The 19,832-nt window shown below is 45.0% G+C and overlaps 1 protein-coding gene across 1 annotated transcript in view; it reads left to right on the top strand.

Annotated features, from left to right (window-relative positions):
- Positions 1–17,718, top strand: part of TSPAN2 (tetraspanin 2) — a 92,227-nt gene extending 74,509 nt beyond the window's left edge. Inside the window, exons 3-8 of the mRNA XM_033917296.1 lie at positions 2,652–2,749; positions 6,636–6,710; positions 10,089–10,187; positions 12,552–12,650; positions 15,032–15,115; positions 17,274–17,718. Coding sequence (XP_033773187.1) covers positions 2,652–2,749; positions 6,636–6,710; positions 10,089–10,187; positions 12,552–12,650; positions 15,032–15,115; positions 17,274–17,339 — 521 coding nt within the window. The 3' untranslated portion in view covers positions 17,340–17,718. The remainder of the gene's footprint in view (positions 1–2,651; positions 2,750–6,635; positions 6,711–10,088; positions 10,188–12,551; positions 12,651–15,031; positions 15,116–17,273) is intronic.
- Positions 17,719–19,832: the final 2,114 nt, after the last annotated feature.

The raw sequence follows: 19,832 nt of genomic DNA, 5'->3' as shown, positions 1-19,832 counted from the left end.
AAAGGTTCCGTTCACTAGATCTTGTATATATGGAAAAGCTTTCTTTGTTACTAGAGAAGTAGGAACTCTGTTGCCATCCCTGCTCCATCGCCCATTTGAATCCACAGCTGATTTTCTAGGGTGGTCACTGCATTAGTCTGTTTGAATGTGCAGAAATAAAGGTCAGTAAACCGAAAACAAGGTGGTACCTACTTTATTCAACTAACTTAAGGAAATCTGCAAACATCCTGTGAGGCTTGCAATCCTGCAAGGATATTTAACCCATTGGCCTACAAGCTCATTTTCAAAAATCAATCCCCTGCAGAGCTTCCTTTCGAAAATAAAAGGTGACACAGACTATAGCAGGGCTAGTCTTAGAATGAAGAATATCAGTAGTGGTTGGAAATTTTTTGAGGGGACAAAGCTGGATTTGTGACCCTGTGAACAGAAAACAGCCGATGTGCACTTTTACGTTTGCAATCAAGTCTTGAGTAATGCAGCAGACGACGGCAGAGAGAGATCAATGGATCCTTCCAGTCTGTCTAGTTATTCCTGCCTTTGCCGTTATGGATACATCCCATCTGCCAGAGTACTGATGGTGCCAGCACAAGGCATATCAAAGTCTTCTCTTCGCTCTCATTTTAGAGGTCTTTAAACTGGGGGAGCTTAGGGTTAAAAGTGGTAAACTTGCAATCTGTGCAAAACTGGCGTAACTTATCTTCTACTAACCTCGCTACACTCATGTCACCCCTCTCCTTAAGTCACTTCACTGGCTCCCTATCTGCCATTTTATACAGTTCAAGATCTTATTCCTGACCTACAAGTGTGTTCATTCTGCTGCCCCTCAATATCTCTCCTTGCTTCTCTCACCTTATACACCTCCCAGAGAACTCCATTCCTCGGATAAGTCACTCTTAGCATAACCCTTCTCCTCTACTGCCAATTCCAGACTTTGTTCCTTTCATCTAGCTGCCCCCTATGCCTGGAATAAATTACCCGAGTTTCTCCGTCAAGCCCCTTCCCTTCCCTTGTTTAAAAGCAGACTGAAAACTCACCTTTTTGATATAGCTTTCGATCCTTAACCCCACTCCTCTGCCCTCCAACCCAGCCAGCTGATTAACTGTTCCCCTTAACTGTATCCATGACATCCTGTGGGTTTTGGGAAGCAGAGCTGAGATTGTGATGTCATAATGCCTCATTCCACCAGTAAGAGCCAACCTCATCAGTGATGTCACAATGGCTTGACTGTCCTGTCCTCCCCTCTGCCCTCCAACCCAGCCAGAGGATTAACCGTTCCCCTTAACTGTATCCATGACATCCTGTATGCCTTTGGGAAGCAGAGCTGAGATTGTGATGTCATAATGCCTCATTCCACCAATAAGAGCCAACCTCTTCAGTGATGTCACAATGGCTTGATTGTCCTGTTCTCCCCTCTGCCCTCCAACCCAGCCAGAGGATTAACCGTTCCCCTTAACTGTATCCATGACATCCTGTGTGTCTTTGGGAAGCAGAGCTGAGATTGTGATGTCATAATGCCTCATTCCACCAATAAGAGCCAACCTCATCAGTGATGTCACAATGGCACAATTGTCCTGTTCTCCCCTCTGCCCTCCAACCCAGCCAGAGGATTAACCGTTCCCCTTAACTGTATCCATGACATCCTGTGTGTCTTTGGGAAGCAGAGCTGAGATTGTGATGTCATAATGCCTCATTCCACCAATAAGAGCCAACCTCATCAGTGATGTCACAATGGCACGATTGTCCTGTTCTCCCCTCTGCCCTCCAACCCAGCCAGAGGATTAACCGTTCCCCTTAACTGTATCCATGACATCCTGTGTGTCTTTGGGAAGCAGAGCTGAGATTGTGATGTCATAATGCCTCATTCCACCAATAAGAGCCAACCTCTTCAGTGATGTCACAATGGCACGATTGTCCTGTTCTCCCCTCTGCCCTCCAACCCAGCCAGAGGATTAACCGTTCCCCTTAACTGTATCCATGACATCCTGTGTGTCTTTGGGAAGCAGAGCTGAGATTGTGATGTCATAATGCCTCATTCCACCAATAAGAGCCAACCTCATCAGTGGATGTCACAATGGCACGATTGTCCTGTTCTCCCCTCTGCCCTCCAACCCAGCCAGATGATTAACCGTTCCCCTTAACTGTATCCATGACATCCTGTGTGTCTTTGGGAAGCAGAGCTGAGATTGTGATGTCATAATGCCTCATTCCACCAATAAGAGCCAACCTCTTCAGTGATGTCACAATGGCTTGATTGTCCTGTTCTCCCCTCTGCCCTCCAACCCAGCCAGAGGATTAACCGTTCCCCTTAACTGTATCCATGACATCCTGTGTGTCTTTGGGAAGCAGAGCTGAGATTGTGATGTCATAATGCCTCATTCCACCAATAAGAGCCAACCTCATCAGTGGATGTCACAATGGCACGATTGTCCTGTTCTCCCCTCTGCCCTCCAACCCAGCCAGAGGATTAACCGTTCCCCTTAACTGTATCCATGACATCCTGTTTGTCTGTCTCGCCTGTTTAGATTGTAAGCTCTTTCGAGCAGGGACTGTCTCCATCGTGACTCTGTACAGCGCTGCAGATGTCGGGTAGCGCTATAGAAATAATCAATAGTAGTAGTAAACTGATGCCCTGTTCTGTTTTCATCCTGTAGGATTATATGTCCTGATAGGAGCTGGAGCACTGATGATGCTGATTGGGTTCTTTGGATGCTGTGGAGCAGCTCGGGAGTCTCAGTGCTTGCTCGGATCAGTAAGTAACTCATTCCAACAATCTCTTTTCCCCTTGTTTTTTTTTTTCTAGCTCTTGTCATTGCCTTCCCTAGTCTTCCAAGTTTGCACCTTTAAACACCCATTAGCCTGAGGGATATATCATCATCATTAGATGCTACATTATTGGTTCTCACTTTATCTTATCGACGTTGTCAGTGATGCATTAACAATTTTATATGGGTAAAATCCAAGTATGGACAGCATCAGGTAAATAAAATGAATGTACATTATTTATAAATGAATCATAAAGGGTCTGTCAGGGGAAAGGAGAGCAGAAGGGCACTTAATCTCAGAGCATCGTTTTAAAATGTTTTCTTTGCAAAGCAAGCACTTAAAACCGCACAAGGAAAAATCTGACTTTTAGCAGGTATAAAGGATAGCACAGCAACCTGTGGCTCCCAAAATAACCCAGAATATTGCAGAAGGCCAGAAACAGTTCAGGTGGTGGTTGTTCAGATAGTTCTCCCTCCCTCCACCCACACCACCAACTGAACTCAAGTATATTTCCTTGGAAATGATGACTAGAGCGAAGAGCAACAAGAGAACCTAATTTCAAAGAGGAAACTAACTACACAAGACGGCACTAACCAGATCTACTGTTAGCAGACATTCACAATGACATTAGAAACACTATGGGCTAGATTCACTAAGCAAACCGATCATGTACCTATTTGTTTGCGACCCGATTTCCCTCCGACCCGATTAACTGCGACTAAAGTTAAGCCGTGCTTTAAGTTCATAGAATAGCACTTCTGCCCGAGAACTGAGACTAAAGTTAAGTTAAGCCGTGCTTTAAGTTCATAAAATAGCACTTCTGCCCGAGAACTGAGACTAAAGTTAAGTTAAGCCGTGCTTTAAGTTCATAAAATAGCACTTCTGCCCGAGAACTGAGACTAAAGTTAAGTTAAGCCGTGCTTTAAGTTCATAAAATAGCACTTCTGCCCGAGAACTGAGACTAAAGTTAAGTTAAGCCGTGCTTTAAGTTCATAGAATAGCACTTCTGCCCGAGAACTGTGACTAAAGTTAAGTTAAGCCGTGCTTTAAGTTCATAAAATAGCACTTCTGCCCGAGAACTGAGACTAAAGTTAAGTCGTGCTTTAAGTTCATAGAATAGCACTTCTGCCCGAGAACTGTGACTAAAGTTAAGTTAAGCCGTGCTTTAAGTTCATAAAATAGCACTTCTGCCCGAGAACTGAGACTAAAGTTAAGTTAAGCCGTGCTTTAAGTTCATAGAATAGCACTTCTGCCCGAGAACTGAGACTAAAGTTAAATTAAGCCGTGCTTTAAGTTCACAGAATAGCACTTCTGCCTGAGAACTGCGACTAAATTTAGGCATGAGCATTTGCAGCAATGAAAATATAGTGCAAATGTCCGCACCTAAATTTGGGTACAGATGCCCTTATTCTAGAATTACTAATTTCCAGATACAGTACTATCCCTCGGCCTACACTATACCCAACCAGCTCTTTAGTTATTTTTAGGATCTCAGCGATGCGTCTCTGCAGCTAGTTTATATTCGTTGCCGTCATAGAGATCATGCATCACATCTTCACTGATCCATTACACTTTGGCTCATAATTTGCTATAATTTCTTTAATTAACTTTGGGGGTCCATTTATTAAGGCGCGCTAACCGATTTAGCGTGCACTAATCTTAGTCACAATAAGATCTCTTAGTTCATAACTTCCAAAGCGTATGACCAGCTGGTTAGTGTGTTCTTTCATTGACAGAGCTTGATCTAAGGTAATCCCTAGGATCTTGATTATTGGGCACAGTGGATATGAAATTCCACCTACCAGTACACTTTCCTCAACTATCTTTATACAAGGGGCAGCAAAAAAATTAAAAAAAAAAATGTTTTTGTCTTGTCCTTATTAAGTTTTAATCAAAATTCCTGCATCCAATGTTCTGTAACCGATAGCACTGTTGATATTAGCTAAGTAACTTGTGGTAATGTAAGTGCCACAGGGATTAAACACAGTTATATAATCAGCATAGCCGTAATAATAAACATTCAGATCAGACAGTCTGAAACCAGGAGAGCTCAGACATTAAAGAAAGCAATGGGGAGAGAGGGAGAACCCTGTGGAACTCCGCTTCTGTTACTCCATTTTCCAGAGAAAATCGTGCCAATTAAGCAAATAAAAAAAAAATTAAACTCCATGCGGAATTCAGCTACATGCAGCTGATCTAGGTCACTGTTCTTCAACCGCCGGTCCACGGTGCGATTGATGCGATGCCAGCTCCCTCTTCCTCACTGATTCAGTGCACAAAGCCATGGGCAGTGGCTCCTACGGGCATCCTGCGCCTGAACCGGAAGCCTTCTCTCTGATGTTGCAACGTCAGAGGGAAGGCTTCCAGATGAGGCACGGGACGTGCAAGGTGCAATTAGTACTATTATGGGGGCGGGGTCTGGGGTGGAGATTGGGTAGAGATGGGCGGGGTCTGGCCCACGACTTAGCCCAGTGTTCTTCAACCACCGATGCCCGTCCACAGAATAATTCTTTTATTTCTGCTGGTCCATAGGTGGAAAAAGGTTGAGAAACACTGATCTAGGTGATATTTATACAACCAGGCCTTTAATGCACACTAGAGGTCTGCACGGGAACGGGGATTGCGGGAATCCCGCGAGTCCCGCGGGAATCCCCCCTAACCCATGGGACTCCCACGGGGACCCCCCTCTAGGCAACGGGTCTCCCACGGGGATGGAAGGCTTTGGAAGCAGGGTTCATCCATATAATATAATGGACACGTCAGCCTTAGTAAAAGAGGGGGTTTATAAGTTAATTACCTGAACAGAAAACAAAAAAAGGGTTCCACCAAAGAGATTCCACAAGGAAAACAGCAGCGCAAACACAAAAGAAACTGTGGAATTGATGATCCTGTCAGAAATAATTGCTGCTCTTTATGGGGACAAGCGGGGATGGAGGTAATTCCTTGTGGGGATGGGTGGGGACGGAGAGGATCCTAACAGGGATGGGTGGGGATGGAGAGGATCCTGACGGGGACGGGTGGGGACGGAGAGGATCGTGACGGGGACGGGTGGGGACGGAGAGGATCCTGATGGGGACGGGTGGGGACGGAGAGGATCGTGACGGGGACAGGTGGGGACGGAGAAGATCCTGACGGGGACGGGCGGGTATGGGTGGGATTTTTGTGCCCGCGCAACTCTCTAATGCACACTCTGTAAGAAGAAGGCTCACTGTTAATGACATTTGCTGGAAAATTAAAAAATTCCAAATGAAAATGACTAGGCTTCCCAGATTTTCCATCTGGAAAATCCAGACTCCCTAGACCAGCCCACAGGCCAAGCCAGTCCTACCCATCCCCGCCCCCCCCCCCCCCCCCCCGCTGCCTGTTCTCATCAGGCAGCACATCTGCGCATGCGATGCAATGATGTCATGCAAGCGTGCATGACATCATTGCATCTTATCGGCGCATGCACGGATGCCCTCCTGCACGAAGGAAAGCTTTTCAAAACCCAGACAAAGTGCCGGGTTTTGAAAAGCCGTCCGGACTCCTGGACGTGTCCTCAAAAGTAGAACAAGTCCGGGGAAATCCGGAGAAATGCGGAAATCCAGGGAAATCTGAGGACATGAGGAAATCCGGAGAAATGCGGAAATCCGGAGAAATGCGGAAATCCAGGGAAATCTGAGGACATGAGGAAATCCGGGGAAATGGGGAAATCAAGGGAAATCCGGGGAAATCCGAGGACATGTTCGGGGAAATCCGGCCGTCTGTTAACCCTACAAATGGCACAAAAGGTTTCTGCGTGCCCATCTCTATTTCCCATGCCAGCAAGGCTTTTATTCTGAATTCCTCAGTCTGCCATCCTGTTTCAGTAACGCACATGTCTCTCCTCTCAGTTCTTCATCTGCCTGCTGGTGATCTTTGCCGCCGAGGTGACTGCTGGAGTCTTCGTGTTCATAGGCAAGAATATGGTAAGAGCTAGCTTACTCTTGAAGTATGTGTGGAAGACCCCAAGCTCAATTTTACCACACATCCAATGGCGTAGCGGGGGGAAGGGGCGTTCCTAAGGGCAGGGCACCCCTACTCCTCTCCGCGCCACAGCGAGCGTGCCCCATACCTTCCCCTGTGCCTTTTTTACGTCCCCAGCGCAGGGTTGCTGCCCACGTCGGCATCAGCGCGCTCTCCGATGTCGATTCCGGGATCTGCGCCTAGGAAGCGATGTTAAAGGGCGAGCCGATGCCGAGATGGACATGCTGCTCACGCCGGAGAAGTTGAAAAAGTACTGGGAAAGGGAAGGGGGCAGGAGAGGGGTTCCACCATCCCGGGCGCTGCTCACCCCTACTACACCACTGTACACACCCTTCCCCCTTCCCATCCCCAGTTCAATTTGTGGTACAGGAGCCTGATGATCTAGCCAATTGGAGTCAAGCATACTTAAACATACGAACCTGTGACTTGCTAAACTGGGTCACACCAGACAGCATTCAAGCTCCAGTAGCAAGCATTAGCCACATATGCACATGTCAGAGATAGGGGATAAGAACATAAGAATAGCCTTACTGGGTCAGACCAAAGGTCCATCAAGCCCAGTAGCCCGTTCTCACGGTGGCCAATCCAGGTCCCTAGTACCTGGACAAAAACCCAAAGAGTAGCAACATTCCAGCATCTCAAAGGATAGGAAGATTCCGGAACCCCAATGAGAGCAACATTCCAGAGCTGAGATTGTGATGTCATAATGCCTCATTCCACAGTGCCTCAGAGCCAACCTCATCGGTGATGTTACAATGGCTTAATTGTCCTATACTTGGCTCACGTAAGAACATAAGAAGAGCCTTACTGGGTCAGACCAATGGTCCATCAAGCCCAGTAGCCCGTTCTCACGGTGGCCAATCCAGGTCGCTAGTACCTGGACAAAAACCCAAAGAGTAGCAACATTCCAGCATCTCAAAGGATAGGAAGATTCCGGAACCCCAATGAGAGCAACATTCCAGAGCTGAGATTGTGATGTCATAATGCCTCATTCCACAGTGCCTCAGAGCCAACCTTATCAGTAATGCTACAATGGTTTGATTGTCCTATACTTGGCTCATATACGAACAGCCTTACTGGGTCAGACCAATGGTCCGTCTAGCCCAATAGTCCATTCTCACGGTGGCCAATCCAGGTCCCTAGTACCTGGACAAAAACCCAAAGAGTAGCAACATTCCAGCATCTCAAAGGATAGGAAGATTCCGGAACCCCAATGAGAGCAACATTCCAGAGCTGAGATTGTGATGTCATAATGCCTCATTCCACAGTGCCTCAGAGCCAACCTCATCAGTGATGTTACAGTGGCTTAATTGTCCTATACTTGGCTCACGTAAAAACATAAGAATAGCCATATTGGGTCAGACCAATGGTCCGTCTAGCCCAATAGTCCATTTTCACGGTGGCCAATCCAAGTCACTAGTACCTTGCCAGCACGGCTTCAGCAAAGGAAGATCTTGCTTTGACGAACTTGCTGCACTTCTTCAAGGAGTAAACAGGAAGATAGACAAGGGTGACCCGGTCGACATTGTATATCTGGATTTTCAGAAGGCGTTCAGCATGAACGACTACTTTGAAAAATTGCGAGCCATGGAATCGAGAGTGAAATACTCATGTGGATTAAAAACTGGTTGGCGGATAGGAAACAGAGAATTGGGGTAAATGGACAATACTCGGACTGAAAAAGCGTCACGTGTGGAGTGCCGCAGAGTTCGGTGCTTGGACCCATGCTCTTCAACATATTTATAAATGACCTGGAAATTGGTACAATGAGCAAGGTGATTAAACTTGGAGACGATACGAGATTATTCAAAGTAGTGAAGACACAGAAGGATTGTGAAGACCTGCAACGTGACATAAACACGCTCGAGAAATGGGCCGCGACATGGCAAATGAGGTTTAACGTGGATAAGTGTAAGGTGATGCATGTCTGTAACAAAAATCTTATACACGAATACAGGATGTCTGATGCAGTACTCGGAGAGACCCCCCCAGGAAAGAGACTTAGGAGTACTGGTTGATAAGTCAATGAAACCGTCCGCACAATGTGCGGCGGCAGCAAAAAGGGTGGACAGAATGCTAGGAATGATTAAGAAGGGGATCACGAACAGATCAGAGGTCATCATGCCACCGTACCGGGCCATGGTACGCCCCCACCTGGAATACTGCGTCCAGCACTGGTCACCGTACATGAAGAAAGACACAGTACTACTCGAAAGGGTCCTGAGAAGAGCGACTAAAATGGTCAAGGGGCTAGAGGAGTTGTTGTACAGTGAGAGATTAGAGAAACTGGGCCTCTTCTCCCTTGAAAAGAGGAGACTGAGAGGGGACATGATCGAAACATTCAAGATAATGAAGGGAATAGACTTGGTAGTTAAAGACAGGTTGTTCACCCTCTCCAAGGTAGAGAGAACAAGAGGGCACTCTCTAAAGTTGAAAGGGGATATATTCCGTACAAACGTAAGGAAGTTCTTCTTCACCCAGAGAGAGGTAGAAAACTGGAATGCTCTTTCGGAGGCTGTTATAAGGGAAAACACCCTCTAGGGATTCAAGACAAAGTTAGACAAGTTCCTGCTGAATTGGAACGTACGCAGGTAGGGTTGATCTCAGTTAGGGCACTGGTCTTTGACCTAAGGGCCACCGCGTGAGCGGACTGCTGGGCCCGATAGACCACTGGTCTGACCCAGCAGCGGCAATTCTTATGTTCACTTCAGTTTTATAGAATCAAAACACAAATACTCCTTAAAGGGCAAGAGCAGAAATGATCGAGTCCCTTTAAAATGCAGATAGTCAGAATCATATTGCAGTATCACAACAAGACCAGGCTAGGGTCAGATTATCTAGGTTTGCTCCTCAGATATATTAACAAGTTCAACAGATGAGGGCTGTGTGGCTAAGGAGATCCATAGACACTCTCAAATTGCTGGGAATCAAATGCCTTTCCAGAGATTCCCTATTTTCAAGGCCTAGGTCCCAGTTGTTCTTAATGGCCATTGATCCCTGCTTTATCATGGTCCCGAGAGGAAGAATAGAGGTTCCACGCTCCACTCTCCCAACCCAGGAACCATTAGTCCAAGACTCACACTGACAGGAAATCTAACTCTGTGGCGACAACTACTGGTATGTTTCTGAAGGGCATCTCGGTTTGCCTCCCCCAGTCAAAGAAATGAAATCGACAAAGTATTATCCAGTAGAGAATATTAAGAGGTAACCATAAGTGACCGTCTAAACAACCTTACCTTGTAGTGCAAGAATTTGCTCTAAGCATGTTTTTCTTTCCTTTGGAAATAAATCAGTCTTTTTCCTCCTCTTTCTTGTTCCAGGCTGTAGAAGAGGTTCAGAATATGTACAGCAAATATTATGATGAGTACGTAAACGATGAAGGGAACGAAAACAAAACTCTTCTTGCCTTTCACAAAGTGGTAAGTACCATGAGTGGTTTCAAACAGCTTTAACTAAGCCGGAGAGGATTGGGCTGTTTGTATAACTCTAGCCCAGGGGTGGGCAACTCCGGTCCTCAAGGACCGGAATCCAGTCGTGTTTTCAGGATATCCCCGATGAATATGCATTGAAAGCAGTGCATGCAAATAGATCGGGGAAATCCTGAAAACCCGACTGGATTCCGGACATTGAGGACCGGAGTTGCCCACCCCTGCTCTAGCCACTAGCATACCTTCAGCAACTTGAGTCAATGTATAAGGCTATGCGCTGTATTACAGCCGGAGCCTTGAAGTTGCGTCGTGTTGCCTGCTGGAAAAATCTCCTCTGACGCAACTTCCTGTTTCCGGTTGCATCGGAGGAGACTTTTCTAGCAGGCAACCCGACGCGACTTCAAGGCTTCGGCTGTAATACAGCGCATAGCCTTATACAAATTGCCAGTTTCGCCACAAGAGAAGGTAAGAGGGAGGGAGGGAGAGAAATGCACGGCTGGCCGGTGGGAGGGAGCTGCTGGACCGCGTGAAGGGTGCTGGGGTGGGGGGGATGGAGAAGAGAAGACGCTGAAGACGAGGACGGGGCGGTGAAAGGGAGAGCTGAGACGGTGACAGGGCGATGAAGGGGACGGGGCGGTGAAGAGGATGGTGGTCCGGGGATGGGGCAGTGACGGGGACAGAATTTTTGCCATTTTCATTCTCTAGCATCTATGTATGCGTGATTTGAGGCGGGGCTGGGGGGTGGGATCAGGGGTGGGGCGGGGCAGAACCGGGGCATGAGGGGACGGGGATGGGTGGGACTGGGGGGGCGGGTCTAGGGGGACCAGATTTTCCGGATGGAAAATCTGTTAACCCTATTCCTGGCACCTCGTTCAAACGGCACAGAGCAATTTTTAGAGTGTGGATACTTTATGAAAATAGCAATTCCATTTACAACAGGGATCTCAAAGTCCCTCCTTGAGGGCCTCAATCCAGTCGGGTTTTCTGGATTTCCCCAATGAATATGCATGAGATCTATGTGCATGCAGTGCTTTCAATGCATATTCATTGGGGAAATCCTGAAAACCTGACTGGATTGAGGCCCTTGAGGACCGGAGTTGCCCATCTCTGGTCTAGAATTACCCTCCATATGTATAATGCAGGGATCTCAAAGTCCCTCCTTGAGGGCCACAATCCAGTCGGGTTTTCTGGATTTCCCCAATGAATATGCATGAGATCTATGTGCATGCAGTGCTTTCAATGCATATTCATTGGGGAAATCCTGAAAACCTGACTGGATTGAGGCCCTTGAGGACCGGAGTTGCCCATCTCTGGTCTAGAATTACCCTCCATATGTATAATGCAGGGATCTCAAAGTCCCTCCTTGAGGGCCACAATCCAGTCGGGTTTTCAGGATTTCCCCAATGAATATGCATGAGATCTATGTGCATGCAGTGCTTTCAATGCATATTCATTGGGGAAATCCTGAAAACCTGACTGGATTGAGGCCCTTGAGGACCGGAGTTGCCCATCTCTGGTCTAGAATTACCCTCCATATGTATAATGCAGGGATCTCAAAGTCCCTCCTTGAGGGCCACAATCCAGTCGGGTTTTCTGGATTTCCCCAATGAATATGCATGAGATCTATGTGCATGCAGTGCTTTCAATGCATATTCATTGGGGAAATCCTGAAAACCTGACTGGATTGAGGCCCTTGAGGACCGGAGTTGCCCATCTCTGGTCTAGAATTACCCTCCATATGTATAATGCAGGGATCTCAAAGTCCCTCCTTGAGGGCCACAATCCAGTCGGGTTTTCAGGATTTCCCCAATGAATATGCATGAGATCTATGTGCATGCACTGCTTTCAATGCATATTCATTGGGGAAATCCTGAAAACCCGACTGGATTGCGGCCCTCAAGGAAGGACTTTGAGATCCCTGATTTAGAACTAGATGTACTAAAGAGCTTTGCCTATGTTCCTCGATACATCCAACTCTTAAGTTTTTCTTGTGTGAAGAATATTATTTATGGAAGAAGTTATCAATGTGAGTTATTGTTAAGATGAGTTATTTTGCCAAAAGTCAAGGTATTTTAGCACAGGGTCCCATTATATGTGACTTGTGATCAAATAATTTGTCTTAATAGTAGCCAACCTTGATAACTACGCCCCCCCCCCCCGACATATTTTCTCCAAGAGAGATTGTTTCCTTTTTCTTTTGCAGAGACCTTTTCTTGCTGTCAGCCTTGTTAGAAGGGTTTTCTCTCATCTGCCTGAAGCATTCTTTTATTCATTGTGGATATCCTGCTAAGATTTTCTGTTTACAGTGACAACAAAATAGTGAGGCCATGACTTTTTCCTGTCTGCTCAATCTAGCTGGACTGCTGTGGAAAAGACAGCGCTGAAAACGCTGCAAAATCTGAGAATGCCGCAAAAGTGGAAGCCCTTTGCCCCCCACAAGAAAAAGAGCACCGAGTAAGTGTATATTTTTCAGGAGAAGCAATCGGAATCCATGTGGTGTTCATTAGAATATGGAAGATGGGAACTGAAGGATTTAGCTAAGCTGTAGCTCAGTGAATATATTCTTCTGCCTGGCTTTCAGGTGGCACCATAAGAGCAGAAGATGCTTTTATTGCTCAGGTCTAGCCTCTTCCTAGCAGGTTTGTCAAAAAGAAAGCTAAAGCCCCAATATACCATTGGTCAAGGCAGCTAGGATTATAACAGAGGCTCCTTGCATTAGGGGAAGAAGGGTTTCCATTGCTCTTAGAAAAAAATTACTTCCTGCACTGCCACTTAAGAGATTTGTTTATTGACTGCTTCCCCAGAATGACACAAACTACCCAAAGCCATATACAAAGCCACACCAGCAGCCTAATACTATTAAAAATACATAACATGCCTTCTGTGGAATCTCTGAGAAGTGCCCCCAAATTAGGGTTACCAGATTATCCAGGACATAATTTACAAATTATTCCACACTTTTTTTATTTCAATGATATGAAATGAAACGAAAAGTGTCAAGAAAAGTGTGGAATAACTTGTAAGTTTCATGGCTCCACATCATTCTCTTCTTGATTGGGCTGAGAACTTTTCAGCGGCCCCTCGTATACAGAACAAATAAAAGAGAATTTTAGTTGCAAAGTTATTTCAGCCTAGCATGGACCGGTCACCCAGCTCACACACCCTGCCAGGTCTAAAAATAAATGCAGCTCATTTTTGACCAATAATGTCCATGAAAAGTTTCTCCTAAAAATTGGGTAAGAAGATTCCACCCATACAGAATCAGGAAGATGGTTCCAGAACAAGGGACCCTGCACACTTAAAATAGAATTCCAGTGACCTAATAAATTTGCCTAAACGAGGGTATTAAGAGAAAAATTTGTTCAGTTGATCTAAGAGATCTAGAAGAATAGTATGGCATTAACAGGTGAAAAGAAAAGATGGAAATCCAGTATTATGAATTTTGTCAACTAAGATCCTCGCTCCTTTTGACCCTGGGCAGGAAGAGAATGTGGCATATTGGTTAAAACTATAGCCTCAACACCCTGAGGTTGTGGGTAGAGAATGACATGGGGCCAAATTTTTCCCCGTCCCTGCGGGAACTCATTTTCCTGTCCCTGCCCCTGCCCCATTCTTGCAAGCTCTGTCCTCATCTGCACAAGCCTCAAACACTTTCGAATCCTAAGTAGCAACATTCTAGAGCTCCGATTGTGATGTCATAATGCCTCATTCCACCAATGCCTAAGCTCCGTCCTCATCTGCACAAGCCTCAAACACTTTCAGATCGTAAGTAGCAACATTCTAGAGCTCAGATTGTGATGTCATAATGCCTCATTCCACCAATGCCTAAGCTCCAACCTCATCTGCACAAGCCTCGAACACTTTAAATCCTAAGTAGCAACATTCTAGAGCTCAGATTGTGATGTCACAATGCCTCATTCCACCAATGCCTAAGCTCCGTTGTCCTCATCTGCACAAGCCTCAAACACTTTAACATCATAAGTAGCGACATTCTAGAGCTCAGATTGTGATGTCATAATGCCTCATTCCACCAATGCCTAAGCTCCGTTGTCCTCATCTGCACAAGCCTCAAACACTTTAACATCATAAGTAGCGACATTCTAGAGCTCAGATTGTGATGTCATAATGCCTCATTCCACCAATGCCTAAGCTCCGTCCTCATCTGCACAAGCCTCAAACACTTTCGAATCCTAAGTAGCAACATTCTAGAGCTCTGATTGTGATGTCATAATGCCTCATTCCACCAATGCCTAAGCTCCGTCCGCATCTGCACAAGCCTCAAACACTTTCAAATCATAAGTGTTCGAGGCTTATACAGTTACGGCAGAGCTTACCGGAATGGAACAGGGACAGCGACATAACTCGCAGGGACGGGACAGGGAAGTTGAGTTCCTGCGGGGTCGGGGGAAAATTTGTCCCCGTGTCATTCTCTAGTTCTGTGTTCAAACCCTGCGCTGCTCCTTGTGACCCTGGACAAGTCACTTAAGCCTCTACTGCCCCAGGCACATTAGAAAGATTGTGAGCACACTGGGACAGGGAAAATGTTTGAAGTACCTGGATGTAAACTGCTTTGAGTGTGGTTGAAAAACTGCAAAAAGGTGGTATACAAGTCCCAACCCTCTTCCTAATTCTGTGTGATCATCCCTCTCTCCAATCCCCCTGCACCTACAACCACCTCTAGACTACCAAATCTAATTCATTCCAAAAAGCACTGAGCAAGTCCTAGTATTACCCTCTTTCACATCTCACTTTGGTGGAAGGACTAGAATATTGTTCTTGAGTTAGAGCGCAAAGATTATTTTGAAATGCCTGAAAACCTGCAATTCTTTCTGTAGAACTGTATAGAAGAGATTCGGAAACTGATTAACTCCAAACTGCAGATAGTCGGCATAGCAGGGATCACGGTTGCTGGAATTACGGTGAGTACATCCTTCTGTGATGTGAGATCAAGTCGGGGGATACTGGACCTTTGGGACTTTTTTGCTATAATCTCTGGAGAGCTTTTCTTTCTCTGCAACACTTTAGTCGGGTCAGTCTCTTAAAAGTTACTATGACATTTATCCCTGTGACATTCACAAAATCTCCCTAGTAGTGACTCAGCAGATAGTGACTCATACTAGCAGTGAGTCAGGAATAATTGCTACATATGGAAAGGCAATCTTGTTATACTGATCTGATTTGCACAAAGCATAGAAGGCCTGTTTAAAGGCCTGTTTGTTCCATTGGCATACCTTGGCAAACCCATTATTTCCTGTTGCTTTCAGTAACCATTAAGACTGGAAATTGTAAATCCCTTTCTGTTAAAATCAGAAAAGTGGTCTGGAAAAACAAATTACTGATACTATAGTATCTCTGTTAGTTCTTAGTTACCTGATGATTTCTCCAGTGCTGTATATATGTACTCTGAAATATATGTAGGTATATGTATTCTACCAAAATGCTATAGGGAAGGTGTGGGGATACAGGTAAAAACATACAAGGGAGTGCTGAAAGGTTCTCAGCCCAACCAAGAAGAGAATGACGTGGATATGGTACAATCGATGATCTGAACCATGTCAAAACATAGAATTTCATTTCTGCAAATTGGCACTTAACGAAATAAGAAAACACTCTCTTCGGCTACAGTGGCAGAATAACGCTCAGAATTTAGGAAGTTGGTTGGTTGAGCTGAAAACTTTTCAGCACTCGTAGTGAAGTGGCATAATTGACTACGAGAGGGAACAACCTTTTGGATCAGAATAGGGAGTTGTCAATGCAGCTTCACATACTTGAGAGAGCCTATAGCAAAGAAATGTACCCTAGAATCTTTGGTTCCTAGGAGCAATTTTCATGTGTGCTATTTCCCCCAAATTGAAAATTAAATGAAAAGATCTGCATGACAGCTAGACCCATGTGGGTTGGGATTCTACCATTTGTCAGTTAGCACCATTGATCCCACCCGTCTTGATACACCTCACATCTTCTTCCTGCTTCTTCTGGTACTAAGAAATGTCTTTTTAATCAGATTGAGAAATCCAAAGTAGAGCACCACTGTCAAGGAATGGGACAGTGGGTGTCAAGTCCACTGGAGCTAACATGTGTCCAAGAGCTTGCAACATCATTAGGACTGATGCAGGTAGCTTGTCAGCTTTCCTTCATCCATTAAAAATGGGGTGCAAAAATGTATTTTAAACATGAATAACTAAATGTCAAACTTTTTGCTGTCCACACTGATGCTTCTTTGCCTCAATTTAAATGCTACACCATGCATTCTAAGATATTGCCACTAGGTGTTAGTACAACACAGCAGGAAATTTTATTTTTGTTCTGGACAAACAAATCATCTTGGACTCCCTCTCCCAACAAACCAAAGGTGTTAGATTCAACTGGATCCAGGTTCACCTAATAGGATTGATTCAATCTTGGACTCATTGCATGCAGGGACTTGTAGTCTTGCTTGTCTTAGAGAAAACAAAGGGGGAAGCAAAGTCCCAGCATGCAAAGGGGTAAACCCAAGAATGGATCAACCCTGTTGGGCGAATCTGGATTCAATTAACAGCCTTATGCTATAGACCAGTGGTTCCCAACCCTGTCCTGGAGGACAACCAGGCTAACCCTAATGAATATGCATGAGATAGATTTGCATATAATGGAAGTGAGAGGCATGCAAATCCGCTCCATGCATATTCATTAGGGCTAGCCTAAAATCCCGATTGGTCTGGTGGTCCTCCAGGACAGGGTTGGGAACCACTGCTATAGACAACTCAAACCCAAGGGAGTTTTAAAAATATATATTTGGTACATACATTTTACTCAACCATTTTGGAGCTAAGCCTAACTCATTTCTAAGTTATATTTTTGATTCTGCATTCCACACTGGGACATGGGTGATTTGGGACTTGAGTGGGATGGTCACTGGACTACTTACTGCCAAAATTAAGTTAGATTTATAAAATCTGGGTGAAACCAACAACTGAATATGAGTTGGTTTATAATGGTCCAACCCACAGACTGTGCAAGCCTCAAAACAATATGGCCACCAGCAGCCCTGTCTACAGACTTCTGTTAGTGCTGAATGAACTGTTTCTTCTCTTCCAGATCTTTGGGATGATATTCAGCATGGTTCTATGTTGTGCAATCCGCAATACCAGGGACATGTTATAAGCAACACCTCCACCCCAATCCCATACTCCTAGACCTCTGAAGAAACCCCAACAAACAAGTCCTCTCTCCAGTCCTGATAAATAACTGTAAAATTTCCATGTGCAAGGATCATATTCTCATCCAAGTTATGTCAAGAAAGATGTGTTGTTTGACAGCATTGTATTTTTAAATTAGGATTATTATTTTAATTCAGTAAGGGAAACTGAAAAAAAAAAAAAAAGATAAAATAGATAGGATATGCATTGAAAGATATGTTTTTCAAGTGAAGAAGGTATATTGTTTTAAAGTTATTTTTTATCTGAATATATGTTTCTTAGCTGCGCTTTTTACCAATGTGGATCCAATGGTGTATGTATTTAAATATACAGATCAAATGCTGTGGGTTTTTTTTAATTTCAATTTTATAAGCTTTGTTATGTCCTTAAGTGCCTTTTGGAAACCAAAAAAGACTGGCTGCCAGTTTTTTGTACACTGAATCCTCTCTAAGATTGTCCTAGCTGCTAGACTGCTTAATCTTCATTTCTATCAGCATCTCTTCTGTTCTTCCCTTTCACTATGGAATTGTATTCAGAGGGATCCCCATTAAGCACAAAATATGTTGGGGGGGGGGGGAGAGAGTGGAAGAGAGGAAGACCCAGACAAGGAGGTGGTGGTTAATTGCTCTCTTCAGCCAGCTGCGTTGGATTCTGTACTCACTTGCTGCACCTCTGGTGTGTCACAGCTGGAAGCTCTGCACACCTTTGGAGGCAGAGCATCTTGTCCAGCGGTCCATAGGACAGCAATAGTGGAAGTTCACCCCTGAAACCTAGTAGGCTGTAGCATTGTTTCTCCTAGAGTTAGACACCTGGGAGGAAAATCTCGGGGAGTATGCATGGTGATTGGTTTGATAAGCAGGGTATTATTAAAACTCCCATTGTGTAGCACTTTGAGCTGCTGCAGCTTTTGCTGGTTAGATGAGACTGGACAAGTTCCCAGTTCAGCCCGGAATAGCTTAAATCATTTTGTGCTTGTGATCCCATGACTGCAGCCAAATAAAATTGTGTAACCCCCCACTGGAGGTGCAGAATAATAATAATGTACATAAGGAGAGCCCACCTAGGTTGTGACCCCCATTTGGGGTCCTGATCCACAATTTGGGAAAAATCTGGCTTAGACGATTCTACAGGGGACGATTCTACAGTTCTTGTTGATAAGAACTGCTGGGGAAGATGTGAAGTGGGGTCAGAAAACCTTTTGGCTGCAGCATCCTTTCATTTTTTTACTTCCCACACGTAGCCTTACAATGGGGGTGTAATGTCCTGATTTTAAGTTACTAAATATAAACTTTTTTTTATAATGTGCATGGCATTGAATTGCACAGTTTTGTACTGTAATCTTGTTTTGCTGTATTCAACCTTGATTTTTCAGCAGCAAAAGCATGGGACCTTATAAGGGAACATACCAGGAATGAGTAGCCTAAACTTCAAGCAGTGAAACCCATTGTGCTTTCTAAATGTGCTCATTTCCTTGGCTCATGGCTTCCTTTTGCCCTTAGATGACCTTTAATACGTAGAGAGAAGCCCATGCAGAAACTTACCGTGGTTAACAGGTAGTCTACGCAATCAATATGGGCTGTGAGATGCTGAAAGGGGTTTAGTGACAAAATTAACTAATGTAGACATCAGTGCATGGCATATTAAAATGCATTTAAATATATGGTAAACAGGCTATTTGCAAATCTGCAGCAATGCAGAGAAACTAGCCTGTGTGCTAAATGCAATGCGAGATATTTACCCCGAGGACTGAAGCGGCCTAGAATGGTTAGGGGGAGCCCTAGACCCACATCCCCTGCCCCCACTAGCTTTCGATATTGTTTCCTGGTAGTCTGGTGATCCCTCTCTCTCTACCCCAAAACTGATTCAACTCCTTCTTCCCCTATCCCAACACAATCAAAAAGATCCAGTATTCTAGTGGCCCCACCCTGTTCCCCAACTTTACACATGCCTGGTAGAATAGAGGCCCTTTTCTTTCCTCCTGACCTGACCCCTGTCCCTGATTTAGAAAATAAATAATAAGTCACTGTTGTCTTAACAACATCTTGACCCCTCCACGAGCCCCTCTAGACCTGTACCTCACCAGGGATTTCTAAAGCAGGGACAAAGGTTGAGCTGGGAGAAGGGAAGGGGCCACTAGACTACCAGAGCTTTTGCATATATGTAGGGGAAGTGGTGTTGGTTCAGCGAAGAGATCGAGGCCATGTGCCGAACACTTTATTTTTATGTCACTTCAGGCACTGACAGGATGGGTGAAATTGAACTGTATATTATTGCCAGCGCATTTCTAATGTGGCAGTAATTTGCATGCTCATTGTATATAGCACAACAGGGGGATTTTTTTTTGGAGTTAATTTTGCAGGAGAACCAGAGCACTGATCCAGCTCTACCGCATTCTCTCTGCATGGGCCCCAGACACACAGTATTTATGAGAGAGAGAAATGCAGTTTTCGCCATTGCC

This window comes from Geotrypetes seraphini, chromosome 13 (genome assembly GCF_902459505.1).
Source record: "Geotrypetes seraphini chromosome 13, aGeoSer1.1, whole genome shotgun sequence".
NCBI classification, from domain to species: Eukaryota; Metazoa; Chordata; class Amphibia; order Gymnophiona; family Dermophiidae; genus Geotrypetes; species Geotrypetes seraphini.
Note: the sequence above shows the minus strand (reverse complement) of the source record. Positions and strands in the feature narration are given on the sequence as shown.